The sequence below is a fragment of the Neodiprion fabricii genome, chromosome 5, assembly GCF_021155785.1.
Source record: "Neodiprion fabricii isolate iyNeoFabr1 chromosome 5, iyNeoFabr1.1, whole genome shotgun sequence".
Lineage (NCBI taxonomy): Eukaryota > Metazoa > Arthropoda > Insecta > Hymenoptera > Diprionidae > Neodiprion > Neodiprion fabricii.
In genome coordinates, this window is record NC_060243.1 from 10,153,785 (window position 1) to 10,179,215 (window position 25,431).

Sequence of the window (25,431 nt, forward strand, 5' to 3'; positions counted from 1 at the left end):
TTACGCAGCGTTTCAAGTATTTGGTAAACATATTTAAAATGGGAATTTGTTTGCCTGAAAAATTATTTAAACGCAGTAGAACGGATGTGTGAATTTTTTTTTAAATATTAACAACCCATCGAAAGAAAATTTTTTATTTTACTCATTCTATTCTTCACGAAACTCGATTGGAATATTTGTGTAGATGTTATAAAGGTCCAGTATTATAATAATATCTTTTTGTTCTCAATGACATTTCAATATGTATTGGGAAAATTAAAAAACGCTGTTCAAAATAACTCAAACCTCAGGTATTCTCGCTCGCGATATCGTAATCTCTACATCTATAAAAAGATCTTGGAGAACTCATTGATATTCCTTAAAGTCAGAATATTTAAATGTAAAAACGAACATCAAATGCCCCGCGTATAATATGAGAAATAAAAACTCCCGGTCGACCCAGACGCTTTTCTCAGAGGAGTTCAATTTCCGTTTGAGGTTACGTACCTGCTTACTTTTGAATTACGTCTATTTCTGCGTCAGCGTTCTCTGCGATCGCAAAACTTCTACTCTATAATCTTCGGTGTTCGAAAAGTTCCGTATAACCATTCCGGAGCAGCGAACTGATCAAATAGTGATCAAGGGAAATAAAATCCGGATAGCGGTTGTAAAACCCGATGACAAAATCGTTTGAACCAGTTCGAGAAGGTCTTCGGGTTGTTCCGAAAGCCAATGAAAGATTTATTCAAGATTACAATTTTGTGTCTGCCTAATCTGACCGAACCATGTATAATTCATAGATCTAGTTGGATCGATGAATTATACAGTCGGACGGTCGGATCCTAGTTTGATGAGACTAGACAAAGACAATATTTGGATCGACTAACGATAATATCTATTTATCTTTTCCAGAGTTAGCTCGAAATTCTGTCTCTGCAGCCTTCCGAGGCGTGTAATACAGCGGAGAGACTGGCAAAAATGAAGAGAGAAAAGAAATTGCTCACAGTTGTTTTAAATATAAACGAGCAGCTCGTCCCGAAGGGGAATAACGAATGAAAAAACGTCAACGTAGAATTAATTGATCCCCCTTTGTCGAAACGAGCCGTAGAAACAAACCCTGGGGCAAGTAATACCCGGGAACAATTGCGGTCCGGGGGTTTTATCACGCCGTTGAGAGAGGAAGCCGTATAAGAATTTGTTGGCAAGCTTTCGTTTGATTGCCAAAAGCGCCTTATCCCGTTCCTCCAACCGCAGCTCCGAGATACGACCATATAGTCAGTTATTCATTTTGAGGTTATACGTATATGTGTGTGTATCAGGGTGACCGTTAGTGAAAATATTTATGCTCCAAGTTGAAAAATCATTCATTGACCTTGAAAAAACAAGATCCTCAAAGTTCCAATGCTCTGTCTAACTATCAAGGGGTACCGGTGCATTTTTCTTTTTTCGAGGTCAACTTAAGATTTTTCAACTTGAAGCATAAACATTTTTTTTTTTTTTTACCGCCACCCTAATGTGTATACTGGGACTTCTGGCAGAGGCGTAGCTTAAAAACTTGCACCTAGCGGTGAAAATATGCGCTAGAGTGATTAGGTCACGCTGTACATAAAAAAATGTAGACGATTGTATTTTTATAAAAATATATATTGTTTTTGAAATTTTAAAATATAAAATGTAACTTTCGTTTCAGGAAATTTGTAAATTTGCACATAAACAAGTACGCAGTCAAACTCAGCTGATGCGATTCGACCTACTCGCTCAGATGTTGAATATCGCCACCAGATAGCGTGACCGATCCGTCCGATCGTTAGAGTTCCCAATAGATTGAATTGCTAGCGAACGCATGGCCCGTTATCTGCTATAGCTTAATGCGCATGCGCTACAATCCGAGAGCAGTTGTTTGCCAGGGCAACCAACCTTCGTAAACGTAACCTCAAAAATTTTGACAGTAGTTGCTGGCAGTTGCGCTCAATAACGACAGCTTTCTAAAATTTTTCAAGTTACACGCATCGTGGCGAACTGTCTTCTAAATTTCTGACAGTTGGTTGTCCTGGCAAACGACCGCTCTCAAATTGTAGCGCGTGCGCATTACATTTCAGCAGACGACGGACCGAGCACTCACTAGGAATTCACTCCGCGTATATGGTGTATCCCACGACCGTTATAATCGGTTGAAAAACGTTGCCCATAATTACCAAACCAGCAAATATATGACTGTAAAACCTGCAATAAAACAAATGCCACAGAATAGAGTCATTTTTCCCTAACGTATTTGGAATAGTTTGATTACAGCTTTTATATGCCCTGTTACGTATCATCAATTTCAAATATATTCCGAATAAATGCTTTTCCATCAGAAGCTCTGCTATTTACTATTCTACAATATTGTCAAACGTTAAATTGAATTGGTTTCCTATTCGTCCAGAAATACCCTGGTCAATATTTCCGTCGCATTTGTTTGCTAACGCAGCAGTTTCAGCAGTATTCATTAATGCCTTCCCCTTCCGGCTAACTTGTTTTTGATCCGAAACAAAATGCGAGTTCGATTCTGTACGAATTAGGTGACGATGACTGACGATGTAGCGGACGTGAGGGAATGGGATGCATTGTCGCATAATCCGTATAGAATCGAGCTCGCATTTTGTTTCGTAACGAAAATTAGTTAGCCGGAAGAAAAAGGCATTAATGAATAGTACTGGAGAAGAGTCGTACGATTAGTTGATTAATCGACGTATCGGATGAAGAATTAATTGCAAGGGTCGATTAATCGACTAATCGGGATTCCTGATCATCAAATTAAAATGTATTCGTAAGCTACGATTATTTTCCCAAAAGCATAGGAAAAAAATGCCAAAATGACAAACAAGGCTTAGACATTAATTTTTCATCTCAAATCGCTTTATATGATTAAAATATCTCCTAGATTCCGTTGATTTCATTCCACTATGGCTTATTTTGTTGAGAAAACTATTTTTCGCAAAATCACTGAACCGAATTAAATTTGTTGATATAAATTTCAATATTTCTACGTGATAATTGAAATCGATATCGTTTCAATTTAAAAAAATCATACACTTAATGATACCAGAATATTAAAAAAACGGCTCTGCTGAATGAAATTAGTAATTGCAAAATGAAATTGAAGGAATATATTAGCCTTTTGACAAAAAAATCGATGTGTAAACACTTGTTTATGATTCAAAGCTTTTATCATGCATATCCATGAAAATCATTAACGCGAAGTATAACGTATTAAAATTAGTGAAGAAGCATCAATTTCTGATTCATTTCAACAGCTGAGGTGAAAGTATATCTCAGTAATTTTAAAAACATGGTGTCACTTTTTTTTCAGTCAAATACCCGACGCAAAATATTCTGGTATTTCAAAATGAATGAAACGTGACACGATCTGTTTTTCGAAGAATTTATTATTATTCACAATTTTTCATTAAAATTTATCTCTGTGTCATCTGGACAAGTTTTTTTTATCAAATTCGGCAGTCTTACGATTGGAAAAATCGTTCTAGACGCCGGTATGATTTTAGAACGACTTTTTTTTATCTCAGGGAACATGTTGTTACAGATTCGAAATGAAGATTTAGTATTCGATTTTCCTGCCCATATGCAAAGCGTATTTGCGGAAAGGTTGCGGAAATTACATGCAATATAATTTTGCAAATACACGCTACTAGCTCTCCGCTAGCTGCAGCACTATTTCCGCAGCCGACGTCAATATTTTTTTCCCGCTAAAAACCCTGGCAAAATCAATATCGCGCACGTTATTTGAAGAGATTTGAGCTTCATAAAACCGAGACCGTAAAACTAAATTATTATGTGTTAACACGCCGTGGCTTTATAATAACATTTGACAATCCATCCGAAAAAAGACTGTCAAGTCATTCGTATGGAAATATATCATTGGCACGTTTGAATTAAAAGCTCCTCTGCTTCGTTCGTTCTTTTTTTTCCAGATCCGCGTTTTTTTTCTTTTTTTTTTTTTCACGTTGACAGAAATTTTACATTCAAATGAGAGAGAATACGATTTTTCACCCCTGCAACGTGCGCTGGTTTTTGAAACGGACATTTTTATCGCCCTCGATGTTTGAAGCAAAAAAAAAAAAAAGATGAATAAAAAAAACGAAGAAAAGATCACAATGAGGGACGCAGCATTGGTTCCAAGTTATTTTCAGGGTTCCAGGTGTGACACGCAATGTGTGGAGCCGTTCCTCCGTCAACCGAGGGTGAACAAGGATTAGAGTTCGAACTTTACATTGCAGGGATTAAACACGCTTTTCGAATCCCAGAACTTTTAGAGCTGTATGGCGTATAATGCATAATATAGACGGACTGAGCCACCAATTTTCAGTCAGCTTTTAAGGGTGAAATTTCGAGCTGGCTGTAATTCGGATAGATTATACGGTAGAGTAGGACATGAAAATCCTTCAATTTTTTTAACCCCATTTATTTAGACCTTCCGGGTTACAAGGAACACGTCTTGATCAATTTTATCGAATTTTTGAATTGAACATTTGCATCTTTAGCACTTTTTGGTGCTAGAAAAAAAATGTAACTTGACCTGCTTTTGTGTAAAAAAGTCTGATCTTTTCGAATGTAAAATGTATTTTGTGATACATCTTCATTAACTGACAAAACAACATGTTGAATCGATATTTTTACTCTGTCACATGTGAAGAGGGTGAAAATAGATTGGTTCCCAAATTCTCTTGCGTGAAAGAGTCGAAATTTTTGACTATATCCTGAAATTTTTACAGCAGGAAGAAAATGGAGTTTAATTAAGTCGGTATGATGTAAATTTTAGGAATCTCTGGAATATTTATGCATCTTCGATATTATGCTCTAAAAATTCCAAGATATATTCCAAAATGTCCACTTATTTGCACAATCAAAAATTAAAATATCTTGTTTTGATTCCCTTCACATATAATATATATAAACAACTAAAAATGTTGAAAATACGTGTTTAGTTGTTTCTGAGGATCAACTACAGATTGGATGTTATATTCGAAAAGGTGAGACTTTTTTATAGAAAGAAACATGTTCAATAAATCTTTTTTCTAGTCACAGGAAGCGTTGACAATCGAAATTGAGGGCAAAGTTTCAATTACAAAACGTGATGAAATTGATGAACGCGTTTGTCGTAAAATGTGTGGCCAAAATGCTTTAATTTAAAGAATTTTCATACATTAGTGCAAACCGTAACACGTCGTAGTCATCACTTAATTTATCCATTGTAGACACCCTGAAGAGAATCAAGCAAAATGATTATACGAGGAAAAAAACGATAGACGAATATAGAATCAGAGAGTGAGAGAAAATGAATTATCGAATGCTATACGTAGATTATATAGTCATTGATGACCCAGTGGTGTAATTATTCTTCTTTTACTTTAAACACTTTGTGTTCTTCTGAAAAATGAGGGTATGAAAAAGTGAAGCGAGAAAAAAAGATCTAAAGGTAAAAAAAAAAAAAAAAGAAAAAAAGAAAAGACAAAGAAAAAGAAACAATACAGAAAAGTACAGTGAAAAAACCGCGCCAGTTCTGGATTAACGAGTAACGAAAGAGATACAACATAATGGAGTCCCGTTGAAGCGTCCAATTAATTTTGGCCCACGCTGCTGTAGCCGAGGTTGAAGAAGGGGTTCCGATGTACACAACGAACGTGCGGGATCGAAGATCATTTTTAAAAGCTGAGTAAGCGGACAACCATCCGTCAAGCTGCGGCGAGACGAAGAGAACTCGAAACAGAGTTTTGTATACAATAACTATTACCGTCAGTTTTGTCTAACAGCGAAACGATCCGTGCGCCTGAGGTAGGCAACCTGAGTTACGGATCACGTTCAAGTTGAACATCGTATCCCGCCGCCGCCAACCCAAACGTTGTAAAAACAAACGATATTCGATGCTGTCGGTCGAAATACGTTGTATTTGACATTTGACACGAACATGAGCTGTAACCCCGGTTGCCTGCCTCAGGCGCACGGATCGTTTCGCTGTTAGACAAAACTCACGGTATTATCTAACGGGTGGATCTCTTGAAACTTGAAAATCGACTGCGCATGCGCCGAATAATTCAATCTCGTTGATCTTGCCGCAGCGATATTTTTGTCCGCGACGCAGGCGGGCCAACGTAAACGAAACGTGTACGTTTGAATTTTCAAAGAGCATAAGCATTAAATTCCTACCGTTCTTTGAAGAATCAACCTTCCGACTCAATAACAAATGCTTCCCCAAAACTTTCCGAGTCACTACCACAATTAATTGAGATTGTAAACTCGAAAATTCGTATCAATTACATCGCCGCCAGAAACAGAGTTTGACAGCTGACAACTCGATATGGCCAGCCTGCAATAAAACTGGCGCATGCGCAGTTGATTTTCAACTTTGGGTTCGGGTTCAGGTTCAGGTTATGGTTGACATTGATAAAACACGATCTATGTAATACCTTGGAAGTGTTCTTTTTTTTTTTTTCTTTTTTTACCGCATTCTTCTCGTTATTGTTCCCGGAGCAGGTTTTAATCCCAAGGTGTATTGGAGTAGGTGGAAATTTTTATCCCCGTCATACACTTTTGTGGATCGGTGAATGGGGTGTGTATTTTAAGGTCGTATATTATGTGGCGTAACACTGTCGGGACTTATAAAAGAGCAACGACAATTACATCGGTTGGTGATCAATTAATTTATCCATAATTGATTCATTTTTTAAATACGTCTGTCCCAGTAATTAATTAAATAATTGTTGAATACGTCTACCATGTATAATCAACTTGAAATATATTTCATTTGTTTTTTCATTATTTCACGTGAATATATTGCACGGACTAAGGGAGACGACTAATCAGATTGGCATCAACTGTTACTATTATAACAATGAATTCATTTATCTTGGGGAATCAAGGATGAATGGAACGTACAGTCACCTCCAAAATGTTTCGAAACAGAGACGCGACTGAACGTAGGTTCATAAAATCGAACTAAACCTCAACAATTCACAGACGACTAAAAAAGTCTCTACAATGTAAAAAACAAGTGCTGAACGAACAAGTGACGAACTTTTTTCTTCTACTCGTCGGTTGGTACGTAAAAATCCGATATTTATAATTCACAAATAATGAAGTTATGATACATCGATAGATGCATTATCGGACAATCGATGGAGGTTCATTCACAAAAAAATAAGCTATTGTTAATCAGAATCGAATATGCAATGTGAATTTCTTATTGGAAATTAATAAAACAATGTATTTTTTTGAAGTCTTTAATAAGATAAGATCTTACGTTTGAAATTTAGCGTTTTGAGACTTTTTTTTCCAACATCTACATGGAACGTTCGATTTTCGAAGTATGCATCATCCACTTTCCGCTCTTGTATCGCAATGCTTTATATCTATATCACGGAGAATTTATTATAGTTTTGAGTACCTATATTGAGTTAAGTGTGAATTCCTAAGCTTTTGTTTTATTACGTTTTTGTTTAAACTAATTTTTCTACCCGACTATACGTTCCATACATCCGTAAATTAGATTAAAAAAAAATTTTCTTCCAGCGTTAGATTCTTCTCGGTCTTTTCTTATTTCTCATACACTTTTCGATTTATTTGAATAACGAAATCATAAAAAATAAAATAAAAATGCGGATAGCCTGAAAACGGATGAACGGTTTCTAATGAAAATCGGTACCGTAAAGTTTTTTGGGTCGTGAACCATGAATTTCACATTGGGCTTCCAAAGTTCGAATGATATTGTTATTATTATTCATATCGTTATTATTTTAGCTCTAAACGAGTTTGAAGGCAAAAAGTTCACAGACTGGCACATGTTCAGCCCAAACCGGCTTGTATTTTCTTGTCGTTATTTTATTTAGTTAATTGTTCTTTTTAATTTTTACAAATACGTTTGAAATGCAAGTATTATTTTTCATAATAACAACTCACTAACAAATTATCAAATTGCAATGATTCACGATCGATAACAACTTAGCAGAAGTTCGTAATATCGAAGGCTAGGAACCTAAAGGGCGAGATCCACTGTCTCACCGATTTGCGGAATGAATCCACTATTCTTCATTATTGTTGCATGTACGCTCTTATACCAATAAAATTATCGAATGATAAAAAACTGGGGATGAGGCATTTTTTATTCTTAGCCGTCGATACGATGATTATGCGAGATAAGTTGGAAATCAAACTCTTCCAATTGTGGTGAAAAAGAAAACAAACGCTTGGCACAAAAACAGCTACGATAGCAAGATTGATTCCACGATTGTGGTCAAGTGATTTGAAAGATTAAAGCTACCGCGGACTAAGCAGAAAAATGAAGTTGGTTTCAAGTAAGGCAAAAAAAGCTGCCAAACTTATTTAGAATTTCAACTTTGCTTTGGCTTTTAATTGCGAAATAAAAAATTATCTTATCTAGTATAATATTCATAAAGATTTGTGAAATCTTTCGAAATAGTTTAATTCTAATATCAATGTATAAATAAAATAAATATTTTTCGAGGTAAAAAAAGACTTTTGTGTGGCAATTTATGAACAGCACGTGTATCTTGGACATATTTATTGTTATTTCACCTAAGATCTTAAAATAAATGTACACTGAGAGACATTTTTAGTTCCGGTTACCGCTCGGTCCTTGACTATTTTCATTTTTTACCACAATCGAAAAATACAGTTCTAGGTAGAAAATGAAAATTAGTTTTATAGCTGTTACCGAAAAGTCTAGTATCCGTTACTATTTCTTCTCATTACGATCACTGTTGCTATATTTTCTTGTAACTGTTGCGAAAATTTAAAGCTTGTGTAACAATAAATTGATGTTAAAGCCTTGTTTAACTAAAAAAGTAGAGTAAACCGAACAAATTGATTTTGCGTTTCAATTACCAAAAAAGGATCGACGATAGCGCAAAATGGTTACGTGTACCTCAGTTTTCGTAATTCCAACAGTATTCAAACAGTTTTTCTAACGATACCTGTTTTACTGAATTTTTCCAGTTACTGTAACAAATGAAATTTTTCTCAGTGTACGTATAATCCAATTTGGGTACTAAATATAAACTTTTTGGCCGGTAATCGCGATCAAATATTTCCTCGATGTAAATGCAGTGATGACGAATCCATCGACCTGAACTCGATTTTTTGATTGAAACCGATGACCCATTCTCCAAACTCTAAGTAAATAATAATAAAAATATGTCCAAAAATACAAAGTGTAAAAAAAAAAAATTCGTCATTTATTAACTGTATTTTTTGTACTCGAATATAAAAAGAAACAAAGAAACTGAGATAAATTTTATGAGTATCCTTTTCACTCCATATTCTCCTTTTCTACATTTCGCGCCGTGACGTGAAATACCGAGTTCCTCTAAATTATATGAATAAAGGATACACAGGTTACATACACATAACACACCACACGTTATGTGAATATAGAATCGAGCATCTCCTTGTGAAGCGAGACGTGGAATAAAATTTTGGCATCACCCGTTCGTTTAAATTTTGCCAAATTATATGCAAAATACTTTCCGCGCACGTAGTTGTGTGGGAGAAAATTTTTTGCACGGAGTGCTTCTTCGTTCCGCCAATTCTTTGGGGAATTGTTTGTACACCGACTCGCCAAACAGTACAGCAAGTAAATGGATAAGTAAATAATGATATCAATGAAAAATGAAAAAAAAAAACAAAAAATTGCATACACAAAAAATAATAGTACAAGGTGGTTTAGATCTTTTCGTTATACTCAATTTATTCCTGATATTTTTATTCTGCTTTTTTTTTTTTGTTGGCTTTTCTTGGTACTTTATTCCTTTTTTTTTGCGATCGACGAGCATTAAAGCGGAGAGTCTGATCCTCACGGAAGCTGAACGCTTTCGTCGAATCGTTTTTTTCGCAAAGATGTGGGCGGAATTATGCATACGTAACACACATACATACGATCACTCTTTATTAGCACATCGGGTAGAGGACATAATTCGCCATCGCGATGGATTGATCGGTAAATTTGTAAACGAATTTCATCTACTGAGGTGATCAGCGGCTGGTTTTATAACTCTGACCGACGTAATTTTATTACATAGAACGTAACGGCAGCGACAGTCTGCGAAATAATGGTTGCGAATATTCTAAAACACGAGTTTATGCGATTAATACACACGCTTGCGAGCATCGGACAAAGTGGGGACGATTTTCCGGCGTCATGAGCCAACTTTCGGTCGCTTATTTTAAGACTAACGAATGAACCGCAAAAAACAGAAAAAAAAAGAGAGAAAATTGTTGTAGCACAAGATTTTTTATGAAAAAACCGTAGGATGAAACGATTTTCCAAGTTTACAAAAAAAACGATGACTTCACAAATTTTCAACTCTTACGTCGTATAAAAACACACGCGACACTGATATCAATGAATAACTTCACCCCGTATAATTTATCAATCCCAAAGTAGATTCAAAAAAACTCTTGATTTTTTCTAATTAAAATCAAGGAAAACTAAACAAAAGCAAGCCGTAAAAATAGTAATTTTCACGGTAATGTTCGTCACTATACAAACCAATTCGATTGCCGCAAGCAATCAAAATCTTTCGCCTTAACAATTTTCTCTTTTTATAAAATCTTCCCTTCATTATCCCTTTACTTCTTTGAAACTATCTCTCTTGTTGCACAATTTCATTTATTTTGTAGCAATTTCTACAAAATTTTCTACAAACGTAGTACATGACAAGCGTGGCGCAATCTTCTGTAAAATTTTAATAATAAAGCCCTTGTGAACTGGAAAAGGGTTAATTAGAATGAATTGCAACGTTATAACCGTACGCTTTTAATTTTCAGAATGAAAAAAAAAAAAAAAAATGTGTAAAAAATGAAACAGTCAGAAATTACGATTATCATCATCACGCCGACACTCGCTTATTACTCACCTTACCCGCAGTTATCTCAATTGTTCTAATTTTTTCTTCCACCACATATATGTGTGTGTGTGTACTCAGGTACATAGGTACGACCTATCTAGGCACAAGACCCAACTACCGCTACTCCCATTTGGTCGCACTTGAATAAATGATCACCAGTCACGCCCGAGGAAGATAAAAATTACACTATTCGCAACTCCGCTATGATTGTATAGTTTCGCTAGCGCATGAATTGCATGAAACAGCGTATATTCCATTATACAGATGTACGGATGTGTCTATTCCCCGGAGTGAAATTGAAATTTCATCCCTTTTGTTAATTGCACAGGTGTACGCGTGTGTAGAGAGTGAGAAAAGTGGTATCAGCTCCATCCTAGGGGAAAATGTAACTACGTGCATTGGTGCTCATTGCATATGCGAGTCTACTGCAAACAATTCATAAGCTTGGATGAAGCTACGCTTACGCTTGGTTTGATAACGAAGGCGTTGAGAAAAGAAAATACAGAAAACTGCAAGACCTGGTTGTCTGGGCTTAAGCCTTTCAGTCACATTGGGACCGCCACGGTCCCACCTTTCGAAAATCACCTCAGAGCTCTAGTATTGAACCAAGGCCTCTGAAAATACGTATCTAGGGGTTTTTTGAGTCGCTGATCACCAATATGAGGTCAGATTTTGAAAATTCAAAATGGTGGATCCGCTATAATCGATCCAATTGGGCAATGTGACAATAAAAATTTCAATCACATAAAATCCTACTTTATCAGGAATATTCCTTCAAATATACATTAGAAATAAATATTTCAGTTAATTTCAGATGAAATTTGAGATACTTAAAATCCGTGGTTCCTTATCATTATCATTGATATATACATATATGTGCGTGCGTGCGTCATAATGGGGATATTGCAAAAAAACAATAAAAAAACACAACAAAACAAAAAACAGAAAAAAAAAACAAACAAAAAAGTGGAACTAGATGCTCTCCACGTCCTCGTCGTTAGTTCCGGGTAGGGCTAAAAGAGAGACACGAATATAGACAAAGAAAGATCAGATGGCATTTGCCACCTTGGATTTAGAAATTATAAAGTTATGACTTCAGATTCGTAATCAGCCATTCCAAACCCCCCAAATGACTAAATTCAGGCCAAAATATTGAGCAGAAAGATATAAGATATAAAACTTGACGTCCACCATATCGGATCCGTCATTTTGAATTTTGAAAATCCAATGCCAGATTCGTAATCAGCGACCCCGAAAACTCCTGAGTACAAAGTTTTAGAAGAATTAATGAGTATTTGGAATCTCACGTCCGCCATATTGGATCCGCCATTTTGAATTTTGAAAATCCAATGCCAGATTCGTAATCAACGACCCCGAAAACCCCCGAGTACCAATTTTCATCGAAATCGCTGCAGATGAAAAATGCATGACTGAAAGGGTTAATTGCAGTTGTTTCGTTTTATATGAACAATTAAGACATGTACACTGAGATATTTCATTTGTTATAGTAACTTTCATTTCAGACTTTCATTTGTTATAGTAACTAGAAACATTCGATAAAACAGGTATCGTTAGCAAAAACTGTTTGAATATTGTTGGGATTACGAAAAACGAGTTACGCGTAAATATTTTGCGCTATTGTGGATTCTTTTTTGGTAATTGCAGCGTAGTGTTTTATTTTAAAATCGTTATTTATAATCCGCTTCCCTTGTTTGTGTGGACGAATAGGAAAACAGAAAACATAAACAATACAAAGTTTTTTGTCCAACTCAGTCGAAACGAGTGAAAACTGTATAATAACGTACGAATTTATCGAACGAAAATACTTTTCTATTAAAAAATCGACGTGTTTAATACTTTTTACAGATTCCTCGTTCTGAGCCTCATTAACGAATAACAAATGTTCGACTGTTCGTTCTGCCAGATCAGTGAATTTTCAAAACATGCTGAGCACAAATTGGATGAAAAACCGTGACCCGCGCACTGCGGAGAATTCGAAGCGAAGAACATTCGGCGTTTCATTAGGAAAGAGCGAATCTAATTTTTTCATTTTATATCGCAATTTGTTTCTCTACGTCTATAAATACCGTTATGATTTGTTTGATAGATCCAGCACGGTGAGGAACTTACGTAAATCTTCGCGAACGTAAATAGCGACCCACATTTCGTTTAATCAAACGTTTCCCTCAGGCGCATTATCAAACATCTGGAATGTTAGAAGACCAAAACCAATGTAACGGAGGTTCGACTTGATTAAAAGCCCATAGAGATATGAAAAATAAACACGATGTCATTCCAAGATACCTATCTCGAAATAATTAAATCTGGAGGGAGAGAAGGAGAGAGAGAGAGAGAGAGAAATCCAATGAGCGATTCAAGTGGCTCATTCGAGTGGAGATGAGAGCGTCGACCTCAAAACCAATCTAGTTGGGAAAAAATGAAATGAAAAATGGCCAGAAAATTACCGGATTATATTTACGAAGCGGATCGTCTACTTTAACGTTTATATATACGTGTAATTATAACCTCTTGATTGATTCAATGAATCGCAAATGGAAAAGTTTATTCTCAACGTATTCGTGAAATATTCTTGCGAAACTCCTTCTTGGCTGGATTTTTCTAACGATATAGTTCCACGGTTCAGAAGTTATCACAGATGGATATATAGGTCTTGGAATGAGCAATTAGCGTAATGGAAATTTGTAGAAGTTATTTCTCTTTCCAATGAAGATCCAGAGGCCCGACAGTTTTCGAGTCTTAAAATTATTAGGGTACCAAAACTCTGGCACCTCGTAACTAATTGATCCAACCGCTCTTCCACTAGTTGAAAATTTGTTAAGAACTATTTGCGAACTGAGAATAAAAGCTCACGTATGAAATTCCGAGCCTTGTCGGTCGCTATTTTGAGTCAAAGTCAAAGAACTTTCACAGCGTGTTTCCGCAGTCGACTAAAATATTCCATGAAAATTTCATGCCAATCGCTAAAGTTTGATTCGCCAAAATTAGGAATGCAAAATCGAAATTTGCATAGTTAATACCAATTCTCAGACGTGATTAACAACGGACATCAAAGTTGTCGAGCAGCAATCCGTCAAAGCGAATCTGTACAATTCTCCTGGAAGCTACCGATAATCTGATTTGAAATCGTCGTGCTTTATACTTGAGAAGAAGGATCAAACAAAAGCTTGATTGCCGCGTATTTCTCCTGATTTCTCCAATTTTTTTTTTTGGAAGAAACTCTCGGTGCGTTGATAATCCAGTAAACGTAGTCTCCGACTTAGCTCTGGCCAGCGAAGAGAAACGTTAAGACAGAGGCTCAGGGTGTAATGCCACTTGATATGTGGCAGCAATTTATCGTCCCTGTACGGAGTCTGGAAAGATGGAACGTTCGTTCGAAACAACGGAAGTCGAACGACGAAGGAGAGTCCGAAAAGCGGCGATGAGAGAACCGGTGAAATCCTCGAGCACACCTGAAATTCGATATGATTCCGGCACGCCGAGTCAGACGGGAGTGCGGAACGTGTGTGAAAGGCTGGTGGATGCAGGCGACAGCACGAGGCGCATGGAATCAGGTAATCGGCTTGGCGCAGGCGCCAGCGTCGGGACGCCCGGCGTCTCGGGAGGCACGGCGTCTCTTCAAGTCTTCATTCGAAGTTGACACGCGAAACGCGTCGTCCACGTCGGCCGGGTATCATCCGACGAAACGCGGGACTTCGCGATAAGAACAGAACCGAAAGTGAAACCGGACGATGGTTTAGAGTGAAGAATGTCAGTCCGCGCGCCGAACGATCGTACGAAAAACGCGCCCGTTTGCGATTCGACGAATGAGGACAAATGACTGTTAGGAAGAAGAGGTGATCTCGATCTCGATCAACCTTCGATCACCGACGAATCCGCGTAGATACCGCGACACCAGCGAACATTTCGTATCGGGTGACGATAGAATGTGCAGAAAGCCATACAGCGATCGGTTTTATCAAGCACAAAACGAATCGTGACCTGAACGACTCTCTCCAATGATGAACTTCACCAACGAGACAGCGGAGTTCGAGGAGGAGGACGGTTTCAGCTGCAGCTTGAACGGTACCCTGGACGCCTTCCACACGAGCTACATCCAGGTCCACGGATACGCGAGCCTCCTGGTCTGCCTCTTCGGCTCGGTGGCGAACACCTTGAACATAGCGGTGCTGACCCGTCGGGAGATGAACTCGCCGACGAACGCGATCCTGACAGGACTGGCGGTTGCCGACCTCCTGGTCATGCTCGAGTACATTCCGTACGCCAGCCACATGTACCTTCTGCACCGTCCCCGACGTGAGCAGTTCACCTACCCTTGGAGCTTCTTCGTCCTCTTCCACTCCAACTTCGCCCAGGTCTTCCACACGATTTCTATATGGCTGACAGTGACGCTGGCGATATGGCGTTACATCGCCGTCGCCTTTCCCCAGAAGAACCGCGAACTCTGCAGCATCAACAGGACGATGCTCGCGATCGCTGGCGCCTACGTGATTTGCCCGATAATCTGCGTCCCACTGTACCTGACCTTCAGTCTGGAGCCTCGGACCATGCTGATCGACGCGAGTGGAAACGCGGTAGACTTGAACCAGACGAACCACTCGGTGCCCGAAGACGCGGTGAACGCGACGTTGTACTTCGTCAACTACAGCCAGACGGCAATCGCTTACCCTTTCCTGAGGAACATGAACCTCTGGATATACGGCGCTGTCATCAAGATCATACCTTGCATCGCTCTCACCATTCTCAGCCTCCAGCTCATCCTCGCTCTCGTCGAGGCCAAGAAACGCCGGCAAAAACTCACCTCCGCCGCCCTCGTAAAGACTGTGAACAAATCTACCGACGCCAACGACGGGAAAAAAACACGTAAAAAACCATCCCGCCATATGGATAAGGAACGACAGACCGACAGGACCACCAGAATGCTTCTCGCCGTTCTTCTCCTGTTTCTCATCACCGAATTCCCCCAGGGTGTTATGGGTCTCCTCAGCGTCATGCTCGGCGCCAAGTTCTTTGACACCTGCTACGTTAAACTCGGTAAAAATACATTCAACGACATTACACATGCTACGTTTGTCCCATGGTGACCATGGCCAGCGGTAACGCTCCGTGATATACCTTCTAGTTAGAAACTGGCCGAAATGTATGAGAACGAAAGTTGAACAGGCGTAGAGATCGTTAGAATGTTCTTCTCTCCTTCGGGATTCTCTCTCATTGCTGTTGACAGGTTTTCCTTTTCGCTGCATCATTGACCAAAGTGGTCTAATAGAATTTCTGCCTCATTCTCCATCCGAATAGTTTCTCAAAAATGGCTCGCTGTAACGAGTTTCTGGCAAAAGTAATTTTTCAAGTGAACCGAGGGAAGTTCACTCTAATTCCGCGGTTCGTGACGCTGAAAAGTAATCCTATTTTGTTTGGGGAAGTGTACCGCGCGTGTTACGTTGCTTCTGTGTGTCGTGCATGAAAACACGTGTGTGAGAAGACCGGGAGCCGTTGGTCTCTTGCAGGAAACGCGAGGAATTGTATTCGGGAAAAGGGGTCGCGGATGTGTGCGAAATCTCTTGCCCAGTCATCCGACACGCGATGCCATGCATGCTTATGGAAATATGATAGATCACGTGTGAATGTACTTTGGTCGAAAAAGTGTCGATGAAGAAATGACGCTAGTCATGTGGAACGCGTATTGTGTAAAAATTGAGAACCAAAACGCGTCAATGTCGCGAAAAATGTTATTATGAATCTTCAATTTTCAACCGAAAACGTACAATTATTAACAATCTCGCGAAGATCGTAATTCTATCGGTACAATTTTTTAAACGAGAAAAAGAGAATGTAATTTACTTTTTAAGTGGGTATCGTACCTCGGATTATTCCCAAATTGATTCTCTTTCAATTGCCTGATAGATACACTTTTCAGTTACGCGTACGTTAATTTTGAATAACTTTAAATGAATTCGTACCGCACGATTATTTTAGTTGTTGTTGGGTAGGTTTGTATAACTTTAGAAGCTGTCAGTCAGGTTGATTTTGATAAGATAAGTGGATCGGTTTGAGATGGGGAAAAATACTGGAAAAAGAAACTTTAATTCGTAGTGAACAAGTACTAAATTCAACGACCACGGAAGCGTTGTATACGTATAATAAAAATTTTTGTAAAATACAAGAAACGCGATATCGTCTAGCAGAAATCGTAGCTGTTGCCAAATAAATTCTCTGAAGTAATCGCCTGAAAGTTACATAGACACAAATGTGATTTTATTTTAAATACATCGTATTAGTTCGTTTATTAGAAAGCCCCAAAAAATAATATCGCAAACCACAATTTCTTGAAAAAATTCGAAACACCAAGCAAAAAACAACTGCTTCTAACGGTTAACTGAAATTTGAACGTCAAATAGAACTAACTGAATAAAATAAACATGCAAGCAATGGTCGTTTTTTTTTTTTTTTTTTTTTGGTATAAAACCAGTTTGAACTTATAAATAAACGATTTCTTCAATCAGAGGTTTCCAATTTGTTACAAGTATTCACGCCAAGTTAAAAGTACACTTTTCTACCAAATTGAATTCACTCAAAGTCAGCAGCACTTTGAGCTTCCATTTCTTCGTTTTTTCCATTCTCATTCAATTTTCGATCATGCAAATTGACACGATTTGTCGAAAATGTAGCTATTTGTGTTTCCTTAATTATTCCGAAGCAAAGAACTTGAGAAATAAATAAATAAAATCCACACGCTTATTGCACGATATCTTACGGAGGTGGAGACTAAATTACACTGTGCAAACTTTCAGCGGCGTGTCTGTGTAACTAAACTTGTTCGAGATACTTGAGAGTGAAAAAATTTCAACATGGTAAATTTGAACACTCTATGACTAAGTAGGTGAAGAGTGTCCGGTTGATAATGGATCAAACAATTTTTCACGATTGAAAATTTAAGCTGCTCTTGAACGATATCAGCCACCGGCCAAATGACGGAACTCAAATGGCCGCAAGACCATTTGACACCAGAATCGATACCGTGAAATTAAAGCACGTAAATGGGTTCGTGGTACATCAGTAGGAGTTTCGAGTGTCAACTTTTACGCACTGAGAAAAATTTTATTTGTTACAGTAACTAAAAAAATTCAGTAAAACAAGTATCGTTAGAAAAACTGTTTGAATATTGTTGGAATTACGAAAAATGAGGTAAGCGTAAACATTTTGCGCTATCATCGATCCTTTTTTGGTAATTGCGACGCAAAATCAGTTTGTTCGGTTTACTCTACGTTTTCAGTTAAATAAGCCTTCAACGTCAATTTATTGTTGCACAAGCGTTAAATTTTTGCAACAGTTGCAAGAAAATACAGTAACAGTGATCGTAACGAGAAAGAACAGTAACGGATACTAGACTTTCCGGTAACAGCTAGAAAACTAATTTTCATTTTCTACCTAGAACTGTATTTTTCGATTGTGGTAAAAAATGAAAATAGTCAAGGACTGAGCGGTAACCGGAACTAAAAATTTCTTTCAGTGCGTCCACGGAATATTTCAAGTACCTGCACTCACCTTTTTCCTTCCAATTTCTCTCTTCTTCCGAATTGTATCATTTTTTTTTTCCAACTGCGCAAACCGCGGGGCGTTTTAAGACAAATTGGATTCAATCCACTCTTTTCCCTTTTACTTGGGGTGAAATTTAACGTTCATTTTTCTGGCATCCAAGGCCGAAGAAGCGGTAAACTATTCAAAATGTAAAAGTACAACCATGTAAGCCGTTAATTTATCTCGGTTAGAAAGGGCGTTTTGTAATTTTCAACCGCGCCTTCTCATCGCCGTTAATGCCTTGGGGAAAATCCTCTGTATAATAAAATCTCGAAAGCTCCAAATTTTTCGTGTATAATCGGGCAGACGATTTAAAACGTTTCCCATGAATAAATCGCAACGAGTACGTATAGACGAAATTTAAGAGGTATGGAAAAAGAAAAAACATGCGGGGTATCGGGGAAAAAAAATGTTTGAGATGATATTATTTATACATTCAACCATATGGCGCCTTGAATATTTTCTTTTAACAACACGTCAGTTTTCGTCAGTTTTATAGATGAAAAACGTGGGAATCCTGACTTCTATATTTCTCCCTCTAGGTGAAATGTCAAAGTTCAATTGACTAGCTTGAAAATATAACAACATTCAAATCACCGCGATATAACTGGACACGTTTATTACAATCAAAATACTGCAAAAGAGGAGACGTAATGCGGATAAAGAGATCGAATTAATCAAGCGATTAATTCCCAATCATGCTCCCCGTAATTCGATCAAATTTCCTTCACATTTTAAAAGCAAAGCACCGGTGTTAGTCTAATTACTTTAGCAATAAGTCAATTACAGAAATTCTCTCGCGTTTCCATTATTTTCTCCCTCACGTTTGTGTTTCGTTTGAAAACGGCATGTAGAAGAACAAATCTCAGTAATCTCACCGAAGGCTTAGAGTCGACGTAACTCGATTGGTTGTATTAGTCACGTAACGCGATTCATTGTCATTAAAGATACAAATCGGGATAATTTTACAGCGAAAACTTTTTTCATTCACAAGATTTCGTTCGAAACAAGTGTTCGATTCGGAAAATAATAAATTTATCCCAATTCAAAGTGTAAAAAGAAATTCTCAGGCGAGAAAAATAAATGATACGGAATATCGGCTTTAAGTTAAGACGGCCAGTTCTTGCCCTGCGCTACATGGATTTAATCGCAAATACTGCAAAAGCAGATCATTGTAATCAGGTGAAAGGAAATGAGAAAAGAACATCAGGCTTCGAATAACTTGAGTTACAAAACGGTGGAAAATAATACGATTACCTGTTTAAATCTGGAGTTAAAATTTTTAAAAATATCAACTTATATGCATTTATGGACCAATCCATCAACTTTGGGCCAGCTTTTGAAAGGTGAAAATCTACATCTGGCTGCAACCTAGATATTTACTTACTTTACACTGATTGTAAGTTGTGGAAATCATCTTATTTTCTGGCCTTTAAATGTTATCATTTACGAGAAACAGGCTTATAAATTTTATCACGGTTCAAAATTGAAGATTTGTTTTCGAATGTTCGGCACTTTCTATTATCGGAAATAAGATATGAGTCAAGGTGCTTTTTGTGTGAAAAAAAGTATGATCTCTCCGTACATAGAATCCATTTTAACGGTGGATCCTCAGCAACTACGGAAAAACACGTTCTTTCTACATTTTTGTTCTGTATTTGCAGAGCGGATATAAATAAATTGTCGCAATTTTTTACGTGAACAAGCAGGTATTCGGAGTACGACCCTTCACCGGAAATTTTACTAAAATTGGATTGTACTTGTTCGATATGAATTTTCGAAAAATATTAAATGAATTAAAAAATTTCGTAATTTCTGGAGTATTTGTATACAGCAATTCAACTATGATCCCATTTTTATCATAATCTAAAAATGTTATAATATACTCCAAAGTGTCACGTTTTCCACACAAACAAGCAGCAGTTTGAATCCTCTCAGTTCTTTGCATATACCTACAGGATTAAAAATGTCACAAAAAAAAAATTAATCATTCAGCAGTTCCAGACGATCTACCTTAAAATGGATTTGATATTCAGAAAGATCGGATTCTTTTACTCAAAACATGAGATCTTACTTCTTCCAGACGGCCAGAAATCTGAAAGCAAAGCTTCGACTCGAAAACGTAATAAAATCCGTCAACGTGTTTTTCGTAAATAGTAACATGCGAAATTTTTCTTGACCGTGGAGAATTATCGTAGAATTAAAACTCGTGGGTGTAAACTGCTCTCATATTATATACCGCATTACTTTCGGCTGAGACTTCGGCCAAAGCACGGTCAACCATCTTCAGAGCATATAATGTACATTAACAATTTTTATACATAGAAACTTAGGAACTACGTTGAAGGTACAAATTTAGCGTAATATCGTTCCTGAAAGCTTACGATCAGTGCTAATTTAGAGGTTATGATCGTTCAGTTATTTCTGCTCAGTTTTACTACCTTTCATCAATTGAAAACGACATTTTAATAGCGGATGTCAAAGGTTACGATGAAAGTAAATATGCAAAATCAAAACGTACAGAAACGAACGCGACTTCGGTTAACGCATGAGGTGTTTGTAGGTTGCACGTCTCGTGGAGAAGTAAATCAAAATTCTGAAAAAGGTCCTTAATTGTACGTATCATAAATTGGATGAACTATTTTTTTTTTTCAAAGTAATATAAAATAAAACGGCGGCAGCACAGCTTTTCTTCGAAGAAGCCTTTTTTTTCAAAGACGCGCGGCCGGATCAACTGCACCTGCAATTTTTAATTTACGGTGAATGAAATTTTTTTTCTTCGATTACACACGCGAACAGCTACAGAAGTGCGTAGGATTATTTTGATACATCGATTTTTACAAAAACGGCACGTTATTGAAACAAAAGTTTAAAATTCTAAGAAAAAATCGTCCGAAAATTGTTTACAAATAAACAAATTCTGTAATATATCGAGAAAATCCTACCTAATTCTATGCATAACGCAATTGTGAATATACAGTTAAAATTTCAAGTCAATCAATCAAGATTTTTTCGAGTCAAGAGTCCGGTTGGCTTGATAAAATGTAGTTTCGAGAAACACGCGTTCAAAATTTTCGATACGGAAAACTGATTCGGTATTTCTTCGGATCGTTGATCCGTAATAAATAGTAAAATTCCGTCAATTATCTCTGTGGTCAACTTTCCTTTTCCGCCAAGGCCTTTTACTTTATTTATTTATTAATTTTTTTAATTACGCAATCGGGTGTCCATCCTCTTTTGCACGTGGTCCACGCATTCTTTCTAGGACACTGTAAAATTCTCATACGGCTTAGCGTCTACGATTCCTTTAGCACTTTTCATCTTTTATCTTTTTTCATCGTTTAACATCTCTTATAAAAATGTTTGAAAAAAAACAACAACAACAACAACTTTTTGAAACTTCCACAGCGGCCTAACCCCTCAAGGATTTTGGTATCATATCATAAAAATATCGGCCTACACAGGTGCCGATACCAGTGACCCGGTTTACAGGGTCGCAGGATAAGGAGGGCTGATATTCCCAAGAGACAAATAGTTATCCCCTGACCTCGGAACTCTGGTCCCCCGTAAGATAATCGCCGGGGTCATTTGCAAGGGTAGAATTTCATCCGGCTCCGAGACCCGAGAGGTTTGAGAATTCGGGAATTCGAACGGGGTGCGGATTCGTTGGTTAATCACGTGTGAATTTATCTTGTCCAACAGGTGAAGTGATGGACATCCTTGCGCTGATCAATTCGGCCATAAACTTCATCCTCTACTGCGCGATGAGCAGGCAGTTCCGGATGACGTTCAACCAGCTCTTCGGAAGATCGAAACTCTTTGGGAGGTGGATGCCGATACCGCAGAATGGGGAAAACAACGGTAACACGGGGACAAATCACACGGTCACGCAAGTAACGCAAGTCTAGCACAGGCGTTTGCGGAAAACGACTGCGTGCTTTCCCGTATGAATTTACATCGCGGTTTTAAAACGCAAATCCAGCTCAAATCCTTAGTTTAATTAATTGTATGGTAATGCCGAGTTTCGCATTCAAATTGGACCACAATCAGCTCCTCTTAATACCTTCAACCCGAACGGTACGACCTAATATTTTGGCAAATGTGTAAAAGAACACACCGCCGCTTTCACTTTAATTGCCTAACTCAAAAACTTGGAATTTCCTTAAACTCGGTCGTATGTTTTCTACACGATACGACGTGGAGTATCTTTTTTTTTTGAATAGAGGATTTTACGTTGTTACAAAGGAGCGAACAGGTGAAATCATTTTCATTGATCGTAGAGATGAAATATTTTTTTAAAATATTATTATATTCCATACCCATTCGTAAAAGTAAACTTTAGCCAGGTTTCTCAGTGGGATAAAAAAAAAAAAAAGTGAATCGTGAGTTTGGTACAACGGAACTCGTTCGGCCACATACCTATACGTAATATATACATATATTTATAATATGTATATATATATATACGCGTAATCGTTACGAAAGTAAGAAGTTAAGTGTGTATAAATTAAGACAGAGTTATAATTATTATTACAAACGAAGCATCTCGAAGTGAAATTTACAGAACGTGTCAAGTTATGTAAGGAAACCTGGGCATCGGGCACATTTTTTCCAGTTACAATCTCGAATGTGCGGATCATCGCGTGTTTATATTAATAGAATGTTTGAGCCAAGAGTTTACGAGATATAACCCAAGTATAATAAATATATTTATTATACCGCAGTACACGCGGTTCAAAGGATAAACAATTTAATGATTTATTTACTCGAGCGCACGCACATCGCCTTGCAGCGTGACGCAATTTTCGCCGATCAATCACCCGGCGTTATGAGAGAAGTGCGTGAAGTGATCCCTCGATCAAACTCCGATTTCACGTGATGCGCATATTTATTTATTTGTTCGATTTTAAAACTCTGCAGGAAATGCACGAGCGCAGCACCAGCAACAACGGAAACAGCGTATTACACTGAGAGAAATTTTTAGTTCCGGTTACCGCTGGGTTCTTAACTATTTTCATTTTTTACCATAATCGAAAAATATAGTTCTAGGTAGAAAGTGAAAATTAGTTTTCTAGCCATTACCGGAAATTCTAGTATCCGTTGCTATTCTTTCTCATTACGATCACTGTTGCTATATTTTCTTGCAACTGTTGCGAAAATTTAATGCTTGTTCAACGATAAATTGACGTTGAAGCCTTGTTTAATTAAAAAAGTAGAGTAAACCGAAGAAACTGATTTTGCGTTGCGATTACCAAAAAAGGATCGACGATAGCGCAAAATGTTTACGCGTACCTCGTTTTTCGTAATTCCAACTATAGTCAAACAGTTTTTATAACTGTACCTGTTTTACTGAATTTTTCTAGTTACTGTAAGAATTGAACTTTTTCTCAGTATAAGGATGCGTGGGGCGTACTGTCAGGTCAAAAAAGTGGTCGAAACAAAACTGTATAAGACAAAAATTTACAAAATCTCACAATGTAAATAAAAAGATCCTCGTGACAAGGATAAAATTTTGAAATAATGCATTTTTAATGTTTATTCCTCGTTACGTGAAACAATTCCGGAGAGATAATATTGTTCTCTCATTTTTCATCTGGTCTTGATTACCAATAGCAATCTTATTCGTGAATGAACTTCCTGAAGATCGTCTCAGTTGGATTTTGGATAACGATAATATATTTAATGCTAAATCACAAGTTCATCTTATGTAAATTACGATTTGTATGCATCGAATTTTTCTTTACCTACCGATCAGCTGAAGAAAAAACAAACGGGACAAAAAGTTTTTTCGCGATGATCCCAAAAACTGCCGAGTAAAAAATCTGAAACTGATCAAGACTTGGCAGGCAGATGATAAAGTTTTGAAAGAAAAACTGTCTCACGTCATCAGACGATTTGCACGATGAGAAAAATTTCATTTGTTACAGTAACTAGGAAAATTTAGTAAAACAGGTACCGTTAAAAAAAACTGTTTGAATATTGTTAGAATTACGAAAAACGAGGCACGCGTAACCATTTTGCTCTATCGTCGATCCTTTTCTGGTGATTGCAACGCAAAATTAGTTCGTTCGGTTTACTCTACTTTTTTAGTTAAATAAGGCTTCAACGTCAATTTATTGTTCCGCAAGCATTAAATTTTTGCAACATTTACAAGAAAATATAGCAACAGTGATCGTAATGAGAAAGAATAGTAACGGATACTAGACTTTCCGGTAACAGCTAGAAAACTAATTTTCATTTTCTACCTAAAACTATATTTTCCGATTGTGGTAAAAAATGAAAATAGTTAAGGACTGAGCGGTAACCGAAACTAAAAATTTCTCTCAACGCACTGTATTTCTGAGGAAATTCTTATTACTCGTCAAAATTGGTCGAACTGTAAGGATTTTGCAGTTAAAAAAATCGTAGATTAATTCTCTGACGTGGTTGATATCAGGATCAGGAAACCTTTTCTTCTAGATCACAGAAACCTTTCAAGTCGAGTATACCTAACTTGATGTGGTTTAGTTAGACATTTTCAATTTTAGATTATTCACGTTTTTGTTTCGAAACAGTTCTGACCTGTGTTAAAAAATGACTACACGACCTAATTTAACATTGATTTAGAAAAACACATTTTTCACATTACACGAAATAATTATTCAGCGTATTTCGTACACGAAAATACGAGCGCGCCGAGTTTAGCCGCGCAAAATGCAAATGATGTTGAAAAACGACAGAGAAATAAAAAAGTATTGAGTGACAACGGGAAGGGGATGACGACGAGTACGAGCTTTTGCGAAAAAGCACGTACCCGAATCTCGGCTTGCATAGCAAACCCGTGTCGTCACAACTTGAACGTTACGCCGCTAATTCCGTTCGTTGAATTATACTTGTGTAACTGTACCGCAAGCACACACGTGAATAATGTTTCTACGAGTATACGGGGTTCGGAATAATA

General features: G+C 37.4%; 1 protein-coding gene across 1 annotated transcript; it reads left to right on the forward strand.

Moving 5' to 3' along the window:
* The first annotated feature begins 14,563 nt into the window (after positions 1–14,563).
* On the forward strand, positions 14,564–23,524 carry LOC124182519 (G-protein coupled receptor dmsr-1-like). The gene is made up of 2 exons (XM_046569910.1): positions 14,564–15,950; positions 22,194–23,524. The coding sequence occupies exons 1-2, from the start codon at positions 14,915–14,917 to the stop codon at positions 22,397–22,399; spliced, it is 1,242 nt and encodes a 413-aa protein (XP_046425866.1). The 5' UTR covers positions 14,564–14,914; the 3' UTR covers positions 22,400–23,524.
* Positions 23,525–25,431: the final 1,907 nt, after the last annotated feature.

Coding starts and splice junctions, on each gene's coding strand:
- LOC124182519 (XM_046569910.1), top strand. CDS start 14,915: ATGATGAACTTCACCAACGAGACAGCGGAGTTCGAGGAGGAGGACGGT. Junction 15,951..22,193: donor CACCTGCTACGTTAAACTCG/GTAAAAATACAT, acceptor CTTGTCCAACAG/GTGAAGTGATGGACATCCTT.